Source organism: Hemiscyllium ocellatum, chromosome 10 (genome assembly GCF_020745735.1).
Source record: "Hemiscyllium ocellatum isolate sHemOce1 chromosome 10, sHemOce1.pat.X.cur, whole genome shotgun sequence".
Taxonomy (NCBI): Eukaryota; Metazoa; Chordata; class Chondrichthyes; order Orectolobiformes; family Hemiscylliidae; genus Hemiscyllium; species Hemiscyllium ocellatum.
Genome location: NC_083410.1, coordinates 87,167,529 through 87,185,944, shown reverse-complemented (window position 1 = coordinate 87,185,944; position 18,416 = coordinate 87,167,529). Strand labels below are relative to the sequence as shown.

Sequence of the window (18,416 nt, the reverse complement as noted above, 5' to 3'; positions counted from 1 at the left end):
CCAACTGATCTTTCATCTTTGAGAATTGTGTATGTGTACTTAGTACTTTTGATTTGTGAATATTTGCTCTTCCAATCTATAAAGCATTTCTCTATCATTGACTTCAGGTTTGGATTTGCCTCCTTTTAACTGTCTATTTCTGTTTCCTTCTTTTAAACCTACTCCTTTGACCAAACCTAGTAACCACTTGGTCTTTTAACATGGTGTCAGTTTTTGTCTCGTATTTCTCTCCTTCTAAAGCAAAATGGAACTTGTCTTAAGGACATTATATAAATGCAAGTTGTTGATTTATGTTTCAAGTTTGCAATGAGCACGACATGGACGCAGTCCATATGTACGCTGTCTGGCAGGAAATTACTTTTGAGAAATATCTGATACCATGATGGATATCTTCTGATAGAACAAGTCATATCATGTTGTACATGCAACAGTGTACAGTAGAGTCATGGAGATATATAGCACAGAAACAAACCCTTCAGTCTAACTCATCCATGCTGACCAGATACCCTAAATTTAATCCAGTCCCATTTGCCAGCATTTAGCCCATATCCCTCTAAACCTTTTCTACTTATGTTCCCATCCCAATACCTTTTTAAATGTAGTTGTGCCAGTCTCCACCACTTTCACTGGCAGTTCATTCCACCCTCTGCGTGAAAAAGTTGGTAATTCAACCTCTGGTATAACTAAACTGCAAAATGTTTGTCTATGGATTGTGTTGTGATAATGCTGTATACATAATGTAGATATAGGTTTGAAATAAGTAATTCTATACTTAGCACATGCCAACTGACTTGAGCAGATGTTCTAAGCTGGCAATCCAATGTAAAACTTGGAGGAATACAGTACTGTTAGAGATGCCTTTATTTTTGAGTTAACTGTCCTCTCATCTGAATGCAGAAGATCCAAAATGGAGAGCTCATTGGTGTATTAGGTGATATTTATAATATTTGTTTATTTATTCACTAAAACAGATCTCTGTCAATGTTGCTTTGCTGTTTATGGAACTTTGTTTTATGTCAATTGGCTGCCATGGTTTCTATATTTCAACAATGATAACTCTTCTAAAGTTTTTCATTAGCTGTAAAGCACTTTGGGACATTAATGGTCATGAAAGGCAATAAGTAAATGCAAGTCTGACAGACATTTGTGAACTACTCGTATTGATGTCTGTTCCAATTGGAATTCCCCATCCCTGTCTATTTCATACCTGCCTTGTAACCTGATCACTAATTATTTGTTTTGTTTATCCAAGTGGAGTGAAAGGGAGTTTGAGAGAAATTCAATTTTTGAAACCAAAGAAGAATTTCCTTTCTCCCCCTTTTGAAATATATTGCATTACTTTATTACACTTCCTTAGATGGTTAATACTGTGTTGTGATATTTTAGAAGGATTAGAGTAACATTCCTAATTTTAGTTGTAATTAAACTTCAAGACCCACGTACAAGTGACATAGGACTATTAGAAGTTACTGTTTGGAATGTCAAAATCTTTTCTAAGCATTAGATATATGAATGAGTTTTGTGCTGTCCCCTGCAATATGTCTAGTGGCAAGGGAGCCATTTAATTTCACTGCATGTGGTGGCACCTTCCTGCCTTCACCTTGATTTAAGGCTGGCGAAGGAAGGCTTCTGGACAGTCTACCAATTGCCTGATTTGATAGGTGATGCAGTGGGTCTTTCTGCAAAGAGCCAATGCTGCCAACACTGCACTTGTGAAAGCAACATCAGTCTCCGAATCCTGTCCAGAATCTAGCCTCCAGCTGTCTTCCTTCAAAAGACTTTATATGCTGAGGGCAAATGGATTTGGATGTGAGTAGTTGGATGCTCGGAGAAGCCTGAAGGCAGTGGATGGGTCTGTGACATTGAACGTTGAGGCTGAGTAGCTGCAAGAGCATGGTGAAGGAACTGGAACTGTTCCTGAGTGTTAGATGTTTAGAGTACCCCTACCCTATCCCTGCAACCCTGAGTTTCCCATGGCCAATCCACCTAACCTGCGCATCTTTGGATTGCATTATTCTTTAGATTTGTCATTGATTAGTCATTTCAATTGAATGCATTTTTAATTCAAATTATTTTTCTTATAGGTGCTTTGGACATCTGAAATATTATCAAACGGAGTGAGGTTTTCCATGACAAGTGCTGATGGTGAAGAAGGGTATCCTGGAGAGCTGAAAGTCTGTGTGACGTACAGTCTTGATGGAGCAGTGCTGGCTATTAATTACAAGGCCCAAACCACTGAGACCACCCCTGTAAACCTGACCAACCATTCCTATTTCAATCTGGCAGGACACGTAAGATCAATTTTCTTTAACAAGTTCACTGTAGTAGCTTGATCTGTTGAAGTTTAATATTGAAGTGATTGGAATGAAGATAAGCATCCCATGATGGTCCTAATAAGTCAGACCTTTTGTCCCATTAGCCATTGAAGTTCCTTCGCTACATATTGTTCATCAGTTTTGGATTTATTTGAATATCCGGGCCCAATATTCATGGAGGTAAGGTGAGGAATTAGAGGGAAAAGGAAATCTAGAAGTATTGGGATCATGGAGAACCTGTCGAAATTTAAAAACCATGACAGGAGACCACAGCTGAGGACTATTGGGATGGTCTGCAAGGACTGTAGGTGGTTTGGGCTGGTGGGGGGGGGGGGGCAGGCTGGGGAGCTCTCCTCAACGTTTAGGCACCACGGTGACGCAATATTCTTAATATAGTTGTGTGAATTGCCAATCCCAATTCTAAGTGATTGATCCCTGTTCAATCATCCAATATTTGTCAGTGTTAGGCCTTTGTGTGTGAGAGAGAGGAGGAAAGCCTGGGATCAGGGTGCTGGGAGAAGTGTCAGAGCACAATAATAGTAAGGGAAGAAGTTCAAGTTTGCTGGTTGGAGAAGAGGATTTGGGCTGATCACAGCACTGAGGGATTCCAATGTTCAAGGAATTTGGAAGAGCCTTCTGCACCTCCTGGCTCATGACAGATGCTCCAAAATATTCTTAGCTGTTGCAGCTGGCTTTTCATGTCACTGTTTAGCAGTTCAATATCCCGAACCCTGGGAAACCCAACTTGAGCTTTTATATTTAGATTTTGTCCTCAGCGATACTGAGAGTGGACTTAAATAGGAAAGTTAAGAGTACTGCCCTGCTTCTCCAAGACCGGACAACTTGACCCGCAACCTATTGTCGTAAAAACTGGTGACTAGCAAATTTTGGACCCTGAGCCCCTCCTGCTTATTGTGATGTAGTGGTTGAGTAATGATGAAGTCGTACAGTCAGAGAACATAGATGAAGCCATTCTTGTGCTGGCTCTTTAAAAGAGCTATCCAATTATCCTGCCCTTTATCCAAATACTAGAAATTCCTTCCTTTTTCAATTACTCATTCAATTTCATTTTGAGAGTTAGTGTTAAATTTGTTTCTAATGTCTTTCCAAAGTAGCACGTTCCAGATCATAACTGAAAATTTGCTTTGTTATGACATCATGTTTTGCTTATTACCTTAAATCTGTGCTCACTCATTGCCGACGTTGTCAATTGGAACTGAATTCTCCTGAATTACTCTTAATTTGAGTACTTCTGAAATTTTTCTTTAACCTCTCTGTTCTATTTCTAGCATCTTTAGCTTCTATCTACCCATCTCAGTTTCCTCATCTCTGGCACTTCTTCACTTATCCAACTCGGACCATTATGGGGGAATGTGGTGGCAGAAGTGAGTGGCCATGGCTTATATCCCTTCTATAATGGCTCTGGGAATATTTTCATCTCAAGGAGCATCATTCAAGAAGAGACTTACCAACATCTTTCAAGTTGATTAGAAATAAGCAACAAACAGTTAGCTTGCTGGTGTGTCCAATTTCCACAAATCAATATTTTAAGAATTGTGTGCTGGAGGAATATTTAATTTGCCAGGCATCATGGATATCTGGGTTGTAACAGAATATTTGGGATGACCCCTTGAGAGGTGAGCAGCCTCTGTCTGACTCCCAAATCAAGATGTTTAGTCAGAGAGGTGTGTGTGTGTGTGTGTGTAATATGTTATGTGTCCACTGGATCTTCAGAGGAATCTGATAATGTCTACGGGTGAACCTAGGTTCACAGTGATGACCCATGTGCATTGGGAAAAGCCTGTAGTATTGAACCTGAGAGGTTTAAAAAAGATATTTTGCTGAGCCCTTTAATCTTTCAACCATCAGAACAATGCTAAAGTAAACGAAAACAACATGTATGAGAGAAGAGATGTTGATTGGCTGGCAAATGGATTATTGTAGAGGTGTTGACATGGCGAATACCAGTGAGATGATGAATGATAGTTATTTACCAGGCTTTGTTTAAGTTTTGAACTGGGTAGAGTGACTCTGGTCAAGGCATTTCCCTGAGAAATGAACCAGAAAATGGTTGTCATTTGTTTTGTTGATTTGTAACAATCTCAATGTATGGATCTGTTCTCTCTACAAGAGCAAAGCCCTGGGAGTTAATATCTGTAGTTTCTAGTATGTGCTAGTAGGTCACAATGTGAGCCTAATTAACAATCCAAAATTGGTTGTCACTGTAATTCTTAAATGCTAAGGATTATCTGGTAAGTTGCTAGCTTCACCTGTTGCCCATTACCCTGGAAGGATATCTCCGATCTATCTGAGGTAGGTGCTTTTTAGGAATAACACAACAGCAAGGAATGATCTGAACAGGGTGGCAATGATGCATCCTGTTTTCACATTGATACATAGGTGAAAAAGCTAGTTCTCTCAAATGAGCACAGGGAACAGTACAATATTGCTATTGATATGCATGTCCTGTATGGAGGTTTTAGATTAGATTCGATTCCCTACAGTGTGGAAACATGCCATTTGACCCAACAGCTCCACACTGACCCTCTGAAGAGTAACCCACCCAGATCTATTTCCCTCTGACTAATGCACCTAACACTATGGACAACCTAGCATGGCCAGTTCACCTGACCAGCACATCTTTGGACTATGGGAGGAAACTAGAGCACCTGGAGGAAACCCACGCAGACACTGGGAGAATGTACAATTGCCACACAGACAGTCGCCCGAGGCTGGAATCGAACCCAGGTCACTGGTGCTGTGAGGCAGCAGTGCTAACCATCGAGCCACTGCCCATTTAAAAAAAAATTAGATTAGTTTCCCTACAGTGTGGAAACAAAATTCTGAAATGAAGGAATCCTTCACCATATGAGTGAAAACTTATTCAAAACTGGTGGTAATAATTCATCTGTTCTTGGTCAATTTAAGTTTTGCAGAATTGGTCTTAGGATGTGAGGGGCCATGTTTGTGTTTTTGAAGTTTGAGCAAAAGATGAAGCTTGCTGTTTCATGCTCTACTGTACACTAACTGCATAAATAGTGTTCACCGCTAATAGGAAGCTGCTGTCAAATCAAACCATCTTCTGCCTATCACACGTAAGTAATGTAGTCTATGACACTGGGTGCGTAGGCTGCAGGTTCCATAGTTGATAACAGACAAAGATACTGTTTGGTATGACCGTCAATCTTACCCAACCAGCCTGCACTTGCAAAATTCAACACAAGGTCCAATATTAGATATGATTCTGAGTCAAAATGTGTGATGCTGGAAAAGCACAACTGGTCAGGCAGCGTCCTTATGCTCAAAACAGACTCTTCTGCTCATCGGATGCTGCTTGACTGGCTGTGCTTTTTCAGCACCATGTGTTTTGACTAAGATTCTATGATTGGACAACATTTACTAAGTGTGCTAAGAATTATGCTGAATATGATGAATGTCAGTTGGGTTTAGAGCATGGCACACTTTCATGTACCAGAAGCTACATTTATTAATGCACAGGACAATATTCTTTTGAAGGCAGAAAAAAAGTATACATATTGCATCTGTTTCAATTCAACAAAATAGCTGACACTCACTTAAATGTCTTGACCCATCAGTGTCAACGTCTTGTTTAAAATTTAAATAAAACTTGTCAGTCATCAACTAAATGGTGAATTCTGCATGGTAACTTTTCCAATCAGGGTCCACTTGTCAGCCAATCAGCACTCTTTCTCATGCACGTTTTGCATGTTGTTTTCCCTATATATTGGTATTTTTTCTAAATTGTCCTGATGAAACAGAATGAGAAACTTTTTTTTAAAAACAGGATTTTACTTTTGTGCAATAATCCCTTGAAGACCAAAGTATACTGGGTGTATTCTGAAAGAGGATTAATTGGTTTACACGTGACTTGAAGTTGTCATGGAGATGAATGGATCAGGAGAAGAAATTAATGTTCTCCCCAAATGGGGAAATTTTCTTACGGTATATTCTGAGAATATAGCAGAGACTGTAAGGGTGTGTTATGTACTTGAAAGGGACAGATTTAGATACAATGGATTGTGGATTACACAATTTCATTGCTGCTGTTTCGATTATATAAGGGCTGTCTGACCACTTAAACGGCTTGGAGAAGGGAGTCACTGAGGAATCTGTGCCATCAGGACTGTCATGACAGGGGTGAGAGAGAGGGTTTATAGATGTATGCCTTGGCATTGTATACGGTGTCCTCGGACTTTGAATGGAATACAGTTGCTCGTGATTGTGACTCAATGACTAAAATTATTTGGTGGAAAATCAGAAATGCTTCAAAACTGAAATTAATTTGGAAAGACTGAGATTGTGTGCCTCATTTATACAAAGGTAATGCAAGAGTTTGCAACTATGTGAAGTATACCTTTGTATTGATTATAAAAATGACTTTTTGTTTCAAATATCCTTCACCCATCAAGTAATGTTTGAGGCACTTTGGCTTTGTCTGATTTGTTGCAGTAATTTTTAAAATGTAGTTTTGTCCACTACTTTCTGTTGATCTTGTGGGAATCCCTTTCTTTTAAAAAATATTGCTGTTACAGGGATTGTACAATAAATATCATGAAGTCACCCAAGGAGGGACAGAGGCATTTAAGCTGGAAACATGACCTGCACCTCTTAAAAAGTGTAATTACCTTTCTCTGTTGGAAAATTTGCTTACCACCAAAGGCAGAAAAGAAAAGTTTTTAGTTAAAATATATTTTGGAAGTAGCTGCAAGCATGGCTCACTTTAACATCTCATTCAAAATTCGGCAGCTCTGACTATACAGAACTCCCTAAGTAGTCCTTGAATTGTTGGTCTAATCTTTGTGTTCAAACATTTGGAATGGGGTTCGAGCCTTCAAGCTCAGAAGTATGCATGCCACCATTTGAGCCAATGCTCATACCTAACGAGTCAGCTTTTTTGCAGTAAATTTTTAAAAAAGAAAACATTACAGCAGTTTTTGTTTTAACCAGCATCTTATGAATTCAAAAATGGCAAAAATTGTGTAACTCAAATACAGGAAGATTACTGTATTGTGTGTATGTGTGTGCATGTGCTCTCTACTAAGTTTTATTTAAGGCAAAGTTGCACTATTATTAAAGTCATTTATGCTATAAATCAAGTATATCAGTGATGCGTATACCCCCTGCAATATGTTTCTGTTACTTGGTGTATGGTTTTTATATTATGTGGCCCTCTTGATCAACCACGATATTTGATCAACTGGCACACTCTTGGTCCTATAAGTGCTGGTTGATTTAAAAAGTTCGCTGTATCATTTAATGCAAAAATAAATCAGTCACTTGCTGGGAACACATCCCAGGGTATTTTTTCTGCCCAGTGGAGCAGCTAGAAACCCTTTCTGAACTAGTTATAATTTCTTCCAACCTCTTCCATCAGGCTGAAGATACAAAAGTTTAAACACATGTACCAATAGGTTCAAGAACAGCTTATTTCCCGTTGTTATTAGACTTTTGAACCTCTCTAATTTCAAATCTAATATTGATCTTGCTTTTTGTGCATCTCTTTGTAGCTGTAACTTTGTATTTCTTGAATTAATCAGTCGGTGATATTCTAATCAGTGTTCAAGAGGAAATGTTTTGTGGTCTCTGACCAGAATTTGTCAAACAAGGATTTTTAACAAGTTTAAGTTAGTCTGCTGCAGGAATACAGACTTTTATGATTGTCCCTCTTCCCTGTGGATATTTTACTGATTTGAGTTTCCACTTGGTTTTTTGTCTCTAATATTGTTAACTCCTCCTTTGCCTAACTGGACTTCCCTGTTCAGTTGTTGCATGGTCTGTTCACAAACTGTTGCTAATTCTGGGCCAAGATGATGCCCAGGATGTGTATGGACTTGACCATTCCTTGTTATTATTCCTTACCCTCAGCTGGAATAAACTGTGGCATCCAGTTGGTACCTCACATTTGTGATCTAGTCAAATCAGTGACTGAAACCCTAAACCATATCCACATGACAGTAATCAAGAAACATCTGACATATGTAAGAATGGAAAGGCATCAGTCATGGGTGACTTTAACGTGCACATTGATTGCCTTTACCGATTTGATTCGGCCAATGTTGAGTTCATAGAACTCATCCGTGATAACTTTCTTGAACAGCATGTTACTGAACCTACAAGGGAGCGAGCAATCTTCGATCTGGTCCTGTGTAATGACACAGGTAAAATTAATGATCTTGTAGTTAGGATCCTCTCAAAGAGTGATCACATTATGGTAGAATTTAAGATACTATTTCACCTTCCAATGTATCATCTAAAACAAGGGTGTTATTCTTAAACAAGGGAGACTATTATGGGATGAGGAAGGAGTTGGCTAAATTAGACTGAACACCAGTAATATGGTGGAACAGTGGAGGCCTTTCAAAGAGATTTTTCAGAGCTCAAGGAAAGTATATTCCAATCGAAAACAAGGATAGCAAGAGGAGGAAGAGCCAGCCTTGGATAACCAAGGAAATAAAGGAAGGCATCCAATTAAAAGCTCAGGCTTGCAAAATAGCCAAGAGTAGTGGGAAACAGGAAGTGTGGTTCTTTTGTTGCTTTTTAAAGTTTTCCCAAAGCAAGCAATATAGAAAGGAAAGTTATATTATGAATGCAAGCAAGCACAGAATATAAAAACGGGTAGGAAAAGTTTTTATATAAAACAGAAAAGGGTGGCTAAAGTAGATGTGTGTCCCTTTTCAGGATGAGAAAAGGAAATTAATATTGGGTAATGTTGAAATGGCCAAGGCTTGAATAACTATTTTCTGTCAGTCTTCAGTGGAAGATATGTCTAACATGTCAAAGAATGATTGATTGCGATGAAGACTTCAATTCAATTGTTATCACTAAAGGAGTAGTGATGAGCAAACTCCAGGGCCAAAAGGTAGATAAATTCCCCTGGTCCTGATGGAATGTATCCCAAGGGTGCTGAAACAAATAGTGGAAGTTATAGTAGATGCATTAGTGGTAATTTACCAAAATTCACTAGACTCAGTGCAGGTCCTGGTGGACTGAAAGACAGCAAATGTCACACCACTGTCTAAAAAAAAGGGTGCAGGCAAAAGGTAGGTAGCTATACGCCAATTAGCTTAACACCTGTAGTCGGGAACATGCTGGAGGCTTTCGTTAAAGAAGAAATAGAGGGACATCTGGATGGAAAGAATTCCATTAGGCAAACATAGCATGGATTCAGGAAGGGAAGGGAAAGTCGTGTTTGGCAAACGTGCTGGAGTTCTTTGAGGATGTAACAAGCATAGTGGATGCATGTTGGATTTCCTGAAGGTATTCGGCAAGCTGCCACATAAAAGACTTATCCATAAAATAATGCATGGAGTTGCGGGGAATATACTAGCATGTGTAGAGGACTGGTTAACCAATAAAAAGCAGAGTTGTGATAAATGGGTATTTCTCTGGTGCTACAGAGGTCAGTGTTGGGCCCGCAGCTGTTAGTGATATGTGATTTGGAAGAGGAGACAGTGTGACATTTGGTGATAACACTAAATTGAGTGGAAAGGCAAACTGCAGAGTTTGCAGAGAGATTTAGATAAAGTAAGTGGGCAAGGGTGTGGCAGATGGAGCACAATATTAGTAAATGTGAGGTTATCAACTTTGGAAGTAAAATAGTAGGTCGAGTATTATTTAAATGGTGAAAGATTTCAGCATGCTGTTGTGCAGAGGGACTGAGGTGTACTCATATATGAATCGCTAAAAGTTGACCTCCAGGTGCAACAAATAATCAAAGGCAAATGGAATATTGGCTTTCATTGCTAGAAGGATTGAATTTAAGAGCAGGGAGATTCTGCTGCAATTGTACAAGGTGTTGGTGAGGCCGCACCTGGAGCATTCAGCACAGTGCTGGTCTCCTTGCTTGAAGAAGGATATACTGGTTTTGGAGGTGGTGCAGAGGAGGTTCACCATGTTGATTCCAGAGATGAGGGGGTTACACCTACAAGGAGAGGTTGAGCTGCCTGGGACTGTACTTGCTATAATTTTAGAAGAATGGGGAGATCCTATAGAAACAAAATTATGAAAGGGCTAGATAAGGTGGAGGCAGGCAAGTTTCTGTTGGTGGGTGAGACTAGATCTAGGGTTTGTGGCCTCAAAATTAAGGGGTGTAGGTTTAGGACAGAGATGAGGAGGGACTGCATTTTCCAGAGAGTAGTGAATCTATGGAATTCTCTGCCCAAGGAAGCAGTAGAGACAGCTTCAATAAATATATTCAAGACACAGTTGATGGGTTTTGCATGAAAGGGGAGTTGATGGTTATGGGGATAATGTAGACAGGAGGAGCTGAGATGATGGGTAAATCAGCCATGATCTTAATGAATGGCCTACTGCTGGTTCTATTACTATGAAACCCAGAAATATTAGTTTTATAAATTCTTGCATTTGACACAACATAGTTTTCATTTCTATTCAAAATACACAAGGTAAATTTGTAAATAATCTCATCCGCAGAGAGAACGGTAACTTGCCATTTCTAGAATTCCTTGCGTGCAGTAAAACAATAACTTGAATTTAAGTAGCACCTCTTAATGTAACAAAAGATCTCCGGATGCTCCACAGAAAAGAACTTCCCACCAATTCAATAAAAATTACATTAAGAATGGTGACCAAAGGCTTGGGTAAATTTTAAGGAGAGTCTGAAAGGGACAGATTGGTGGAGGATGGGGAGGTTTAAGGAGGAATTTTTAGCGTTAAATATTGAGGTATTAGATAGGTTGATCCCACACAGGATCTTCATGGATTTTTAACGTGAACACCTCATTTAAAAATCCAGCTTAGAATAAGCATGTCAGAGCATTTTGGTCTTTACCTAATGACTGAAGATGGGGTGTAGGAAGTCTGATGTGCAAGGGGCCAGAAATGGAGGGAGAGAGAGTTCTGATCATAGGTAAAATGAGATGAGACCATGGGTTGTTTTGAGCATGAACTATAATAATTACTGTTGATAGATACCTTGTTTGGATAGATAGATACTGTCTGATACCTTGTGATAGATATAGGACAAATGTCAGAGGTAATTTCTTTATTCAGAGTAGTAACGGCATGGAATGCACTGCCTGCAACAGTAGTCAACTTACTAACCTTTTAAAAGGCACTTAAATGGTCATTGGATAGGTGTGTGGATGAGAATGGAATAGTATAGATTAGATGGGCTTCAGATGGGTTCCACAGGTCTGTGCAACATTGAGGGCTGAAGGGCCTGTACTGTGCTGTTCTCTGTTCTATCTTAAGGAAGATATTCTAACATCAGAATTTTCACTTTCCTTTCTCCATTTAGGGATTTCCTAATATCTATGATCATGAGGTTTCTATAGAAGCAGAGAACTACCTGCCGGTCGATAAAACATCAATTCCAACTGGTAAGAATATGCAGGTTATTTTATTTATATTTTGGTTCCTGTATTAGGAATTATTGAATCAGGAGTATTCTCCATAATTAAGCTAAGCAAAGTAACAATTGGCATCAAAAACTGTCCAGTACTAGGAAGTTTCATCCTAATGTTTTAAAGAAAATAGATGAGGACATTGCATGTGCCCTGATCTTTCAGAGCTCTGTAGACATAGGAACAATTTATTTAGATTGGAAAATTGTGCCTGATAAAGATAGTGGAGAAAACCAAAGAATTACAGACCAGTTAGTCTAACATCTGTTGTCAGGAAATTGGGGCTAGATATTCCATGCCCCTAGCCAAGCTGAATTTTCATATTTGGGATTGCTGTTGGGGGTGGGGCAAGTGAAGTAGGTTAGGTGTATAGCTCACCATCTTCCCACCAACTTCTGAACTCACTCTTACAGGATGCGATAATGGATACTGAAATTGGAACCTGTATGTAAATAATTAAGGGCCAACTGAACTTAGGCGGGGGGAAGAGATCAAAAAAGATCAAAAATAGGCAGGTAGGTGGGAGTGGGTATATATTTTCTAATCAGCCTGTTCAGAGACATTATGACACACCTCTGGAGCAACTTGGACTTGAACCCAGGTCTCCTGGCTTGGACGGAGGGACACTACCACTGCCAGAAGAGCTTGTACTTTTTTTTTTGAAAGTGTTTAAAACCGCAGGAAGGAAGGCTCATCATGGGCACTCAAGGTATTGCATCCCTCTGTTATTACTTGCATGGCCTTTAAAACCTATCCCTTCACAATCCTCACCCCCTTCTGGTAGGTGGCAAATCTTGTTCTCCACCTGTTCAGCTTGCCATTAACGTTCTTTCCAGGTGACATTGTGAGGGGTCAGCTCTCTGTACTCAGGTTTTCTGGGGACCTTGAAAACTTGACTGAGATCCGGCATGATTTTTACTAAGACTAGATCACGCCTTATGCATCTGATCTTTTGAAGGGGCAGCTGAAGTACTGGATAAGGATTACCTGCGGATGTGATTTGTGATCTCCTGGAAAGATATTTAATAAAGTCCCCCATAACAGACTGATAGTTAAAGTTGAAGTTCATGAAATTGATGGCATTATTATTGACCTGATTAGGACTTTGTCGATGTTATGACACTGATAAACCCCTCTGCTAACCTAAACCAGCAACACAGAAACGATTGTATTCTGTGAAAATTCAAGAGGCCAAGAAGTATTTAAGGGAAAAAAAATAACAATTTTATTGCTTAAAGTGAAACAGAATAATTAGCTTACAACTATTTACAACTCCTCCTCCTAACCTTTTACTTTCCCTTCCATAATACTAGTCCGATAAAACCCCTGAGTAAGATTTACCAAAAATTCTAATTTCAAAACCTGGCAGTTATTGAATCTTCCCTTTGTATTTTCCTCAGTAGATTTTCTTCTCTTTAAGGATTTCTGTTTCACAGGTCATTGATAGACAACAGTACCTTTAAGAGAGCTGTTCTCCTGGTAGTCTGCAGATGTTGGTGGCTTGACAGTTCTCCTCCCAACTGCTCAATTTTTCCTAGACTTATACCCCAAAGTATCAATTGTTTCATTGGTTTTTAATATTGTCAATATACTAAGTTCAAACTTGATTTGGAGGTTCAATGCACGTTAAGGAGTGATTTAAGACCATAAGATATAGGAATGGGAGTAGGCTATTTGGTCCACCTAATCCTGTAGTAGCCAAATTTGAATTTGTTTTTGTCTCCAGGCAGCCCGGCCAGAGCTAGCTGTTCTAAACCAAAAGTTACATTGTAAATTCTCTAGCACTCTGTGCTTCTCTAAGTCCTTGTTAGCTTTCAACTTTCTTAAAGGTACAGTACACTTTGACATCTTCATAACATTGGCCAGCAGAAGGATAATGGGCAGGTAGTTTATTTAACGCCACACAAAATGGTGGCTTGGAAGGATCTGTTCTCGGGTCTGAACTATTTGGTGTTTAGATGACTTAGATGATGAAATTGAAAGCCATATATCCACATTGCCGATGACACGAAAATGTCCAGAGTTGTAATCAGTATTTCCAGAAGCATAAAATCCTGGAAGTTCCTCTGTGTCAGGACTTTGGGTATGTCTGCAGCATGTGGACTGTAGCAGTTCAAGGATGCAGCTCATTTTCACCTTCTCAAGGGCAATTGAGGTTGAGTAACAAATTGCCAGTGGTGTTCCTTTTTCCGTGAATGAATACAAAAAAAATTGAGATTTTCATCATTTGAATAAATGAGTAAATCTATGGCAAATGTATTTCAGTATAGGCAAACATAAGGTCAGCAACATTTCAAACTAAATAAAAAGATAGCATTTTTTAAATAGTGAAAATCTAGAAAATGGTTTGATTCAAATCTGTTTCAGAGCAGGTTGGTAGGAGGGAGGAGTAGGGTCCAAATACCTAACTGAACAGGCTTTGAAATAATCATGAAGACTAATGCAAAGATGGCCTTTATATTTAGAGGACTAAAATACAAGGAGGTAAAAGTCATGCTTCAGCAATAACAAAACCATAGTTCAATCACACCAGGAGTAGTGTGTGCACTTTTGGACATCTTGCCTATAGAAGGACATGTTGGCTGTGGAGAGAGTGCAGTGTAGATTTACCAAAATGATGCCTGGCCTCCAAGAATTAAATTATAATGAATGATATAAATTGTATTCGATGCACGTTAAGGAGTGATTTAAGACCATAAGATATAGGAATAGGAGTAGGCTGTTTGGTCCACTTGATCCTGTAGTAGGGGTGGCATCTCTGGAGTGTAGACTGACAGCCAGGTTTCTGGTACTGATTGGCTCTACTGTCATGAGGAATTTCAGATTCCAAGCGATCGACTGTAATAGAAGGTCCTCTAGTCTAAGGTATGGACAGACGTTTCTGAGGCCATTAGTGAGACATCAGAATAGCATGTTGACTCCCTATTGTCAGGGTCAAGGATGTCTTGAAGTGGGTGAAGAATATTCTCAAAGGGGAGTGTGACCAGCAGGAGCAGATTGTGCAGGCTGTTGACAACAACATAGGTAAGGAAAAGGATGAGTTTCTGCAGAGACAATATAGGAAACTAGGCAGAAGGTTTAAAAAGTAGGTCCTTGATGGTAGTAATATCTAGCGAAAAATGAGGACTGCAGATGCTGGAGATCAGAGTCTAGATTAAAGCCCTTAATCAGGAATGAGGCAGGGAGCCTCCAGGGTGGAGAGATAAATGGGAGGGGTTGGGGCTGGGGATAAGGTAGCTGAGAGAGCAATAGGTGGATGGAGGTGGAGATGAAGTGATAGGTCGGAGAAGAGGGTGGAGCAGATAGGTGGGAAGGAAGATTGACAGGTAAGACAGGTCATGAGGATGGTGCTGAGCTGGCAGGTTGGAATGGGGTGGCAAGGTGGTGGGGGAGGGGAAATGAGGAAACTGGTGAAGTCCACATTGACGCCCTGGGGTTGAAGTGTGCCGAGTTGGAAGATGAGGTGGTGAGGGAGTGGCGGTGGAGGAGGCCCAGGACCTGCATGTCCTTGGCAGAGTGGGAGGGGAAGTTGAAATGTTCGGCCACAGGGCGGTGGGGTTGATTGGTGCGGGTGTCCCAGAGATGTTCCCTGAAGCACTCTGAGAAGGTATCCAGTCTCCCCAATGTAAAGGAGATTGCATTGGGAGCAACGGATATAGTAAATGACATTTGTGGATGTGCAGGTAATAATATCTATCTACTACCGGTGCCATGTGCTAGTGAGAATAGGCATACAAGGAGAGAGCAGATTAATGGGTGGCTGAGGAGCTGGTGCAGGGGGCAAGGGTTCACATTATTGGATCATTGGGATTTCTTGAAGGGTAGAAATGAGCTATATTAGGAGGATGGGTTCCACCTGAATTGGAAGAGGACCAATATTTTTGCTGGGAGATTTGTTTGTGCTACTTGAGAGGCTTTAAACTAGTACGTGGGTGGGGGGATGCAGATGCAGTGGTGGGAACCAAAGTGATGGTGAGAAAAGGCTGATGCTGGTACGGTAAATAAGGGGGACAAGTCTATTCATCAAGGCAGACGAGCTTGGCAGAGAACGAGGTAAAACTAAATAAACTGCACTTACTTCAATACAAGTTATCTTAACAAGTATGAACTGAGGGCATGGTTGGGAACATGGGTATGGGACATCAAAGCTATTGCAGAGATGTGGCTCAGTGATATACAGGACTGACTGCTTAATGTTCTGGAGTATAGATGTCCTAGGAAGAATGAGGAGAGAAGTTAGGAATGATTTGTTTGTGCAAAGGGTGATTAGGACACAGATTACTTCAGCACAGGGGTATTTGAAGTTGTGAAGTGGCTTTTATAAGAAAAGTCAATCAAACAAAGGAAGTTATAGGGCTATGAGATGAGCACAGGGAGTGGTTTCAATTGCCACTTGGGTACCAACAACATAGGTAGGAAAAGGGGTAGGGATGTAAGGCAGAGATTTAGGGAGCTAGGGTGGAAGCTTAGAATTAGAACAAACAGAATTGTTATCTCTAGTTTGTTACCTGTGCCACGTGCTAGCAAGGCAAGGAATAGGGAGAACGAGCAGTTGAACACATGGCTACAGGAATGTTGTAGGAGGGAGAGATTTGGATACCTGGATAATTGGGGCTCATTCTGGGGTAGGTGGGACCTCTACAAATGGGATAGTCTACACCTTGACCAGAAGGGTATCAATATCTTGGGGTGGGGGGGGGTGTAATCTGCTAATGTTGTTTGGGACGGTTTAAACTAATTCAGCAGGGGGGTGAGAACCTTAATTTTAGGAGGAAGTAAGGACTGCAGATACTGGAAATCAGAGTCGAGAGTGTGGTGCTGGAAAAACACAGCAGGTCAGGCAGCATCCAAGGAGCAGGAGAATCGACATTTTTTAGTATAAGCCCTTCATCAGGAATGAGACAATTGTAGCTTCAATTTACAGGATGTTGAGTGTAGTGAAGTCATAAATAAGGTTTCAAGGTCACAAGAGTGCACTGGCAAGCAGGAAAGTGGTTTGAAGTATGTCTACTTAACGCCAGGAGCATCTGGAATAAAGTGGGTATACCTGCAGCATGGGTTGGTACCTGGGACTTCAATGTTGTGGCCATTTCAGAGAGACAGAGCAGGGATAGGAATGGTGGTTGCAGGTTCCGGGGTTTGGATGTTTCACTAATAACAGGGAAGGTGGTAAAAGAAGGGGAGATCTGGCATTGTTAGTTAAAGATGGTGGTAGAAAGGACATTTGATGAGGACTCGTCTAATGAGGTACTATGGGCTGAGGTTAGAAACAGGAAAAGAGAAGTCACCCTATTGGGAGTTCTCAATAGGCCTCCACAATGTTCCAGAGATGTAGAGGAAAGGATTGCAAAGAGGATTCGGGATAGGAGCGAAACTAAGAAGGTTGTTGTTATGGGGAACTTCAACTTTCCAAACATTGACTGGAAACTCTATAGTTCAAGTACTTTTAGATAGGTCAGTTTTTGTCCAGTGTGTATAGGAGGGTTTCCTGACACAGTATGTTGATAGGTCAACAAGAGGCAAGGCCACATTGGATTTGGTACTGGGTAATGAACTAGGCCAGGTGTTAGGTTTGGAGGTAGGTGAGCACTTTAGTGATAGTGACCATAATTTGGTTACGTTAACTTTAGTGATGGAAAGGGATAGGTAGATACCACAGGGCACGAGTTATAGCTAGGGGAAAGGCAATTATGATGCGATTAGGCAAGATTTAGGATGCATAGGATGGGGAAGGAAACTGCAGGGATGGGCACAATTGAAATGTGAAGCTTATTCAAGGACCAACTACTGCAGGTCTTTATGTACCCGTTAGGCAGGGAGGAAGTGATCAAGCAAGGGACCTGTGGTCTACTAAGGAAGTTGCCTCTTTTGGGAGGATGAAAAAGAAGGCTTATGTAAAGGTGAGATGTGAAGGCTCATTTAGGGTGCTTGAGAGTCACAAGTTAGCCAGGAAGGGCCTAAAGAGAGAGCTAAGAGCCAAGAGGGGACATGAGAAGTCATTGGATCAAGGACTTGATATAGGATCAAAGAAATCCTAAAGCTTTCTATAGGAAGGTCAGGAATAAAATAGGGCCAGTCAAGGACAGGAGTGGGAAGTTCTGGAGATTGAAAATAGCTAAGTCCCCTGGGCCGGACGCAATTACTCCTAGGATTCTCTGGGAAGCTAGGAAGGAGATTGCAGAATCTTTGGCTTTGATGTTTGTTGTCATTGTCTACAGGAATAGTGCCAGAAGACTGAAGGATAACAAATGTTGTCCCCTTGTTCAAGAAGGGGGGTAGAGACAACCCTGTTAATTATAGACCAGTGAGCCTTACTTTGGTTGTGGGTAAAGTGTTGGAAAGGATTAGAAGAGAGGATTTATAATCATTTTGAGAGGAATAATTTGATTAGGGATAGTCAACATGATTTTGTGAAGGATAGGTCGTGCCTCACAAACCTTATTGAGTTCTTTAAGAAGGTGACCAAACAGGTGGATGAAGGTAGTGGTTGGTGCGGTGTACGTGGATTTCAGTAAAGCATTTGATAAGATTTCCCACGGTAGGCTATTGCAGAAAATATGGAGGCATGGGATTGAGGGTGAAATTGGCTAGCTGAAAGAAGACAGAGGGTGGTGGTTGATGACGAAATGTTCATCCTGGAATTCAGTTACTAGTGGTGTTCTGCAAGGATCTGTTTTGGATTCACTGTTGTTTGCCATTTTTGTAAATGACCTGG

At 40.6% G+C, this 18,416-nt stretch overlaps 1 protein-coding gene across 1 annotated transcript in view; it reads left to right on the top strand.

Moving 5' to 3' along the window:
- The window catches only part of galm (galactose mutarotase), a 74,289-nt gene that overhangs the window by 38,979 nt on the left and 16,894 nt on the right, over positions 1-18,416 (top strand). The window contains exons 3-4 of the mRNA XM_060831040.1: positions 2,085-2,291; positions 11,596-11,677. Of these exons, the coding sequence (XP_060687023.1) occupies positions 2,085-2,291; positions 11,596-11,677 (289 nt within the window). The remainder of the gene's footprint in view (positions 1-2,084; positions 2,292-11,595; positions 11,678-18,416) is intronic.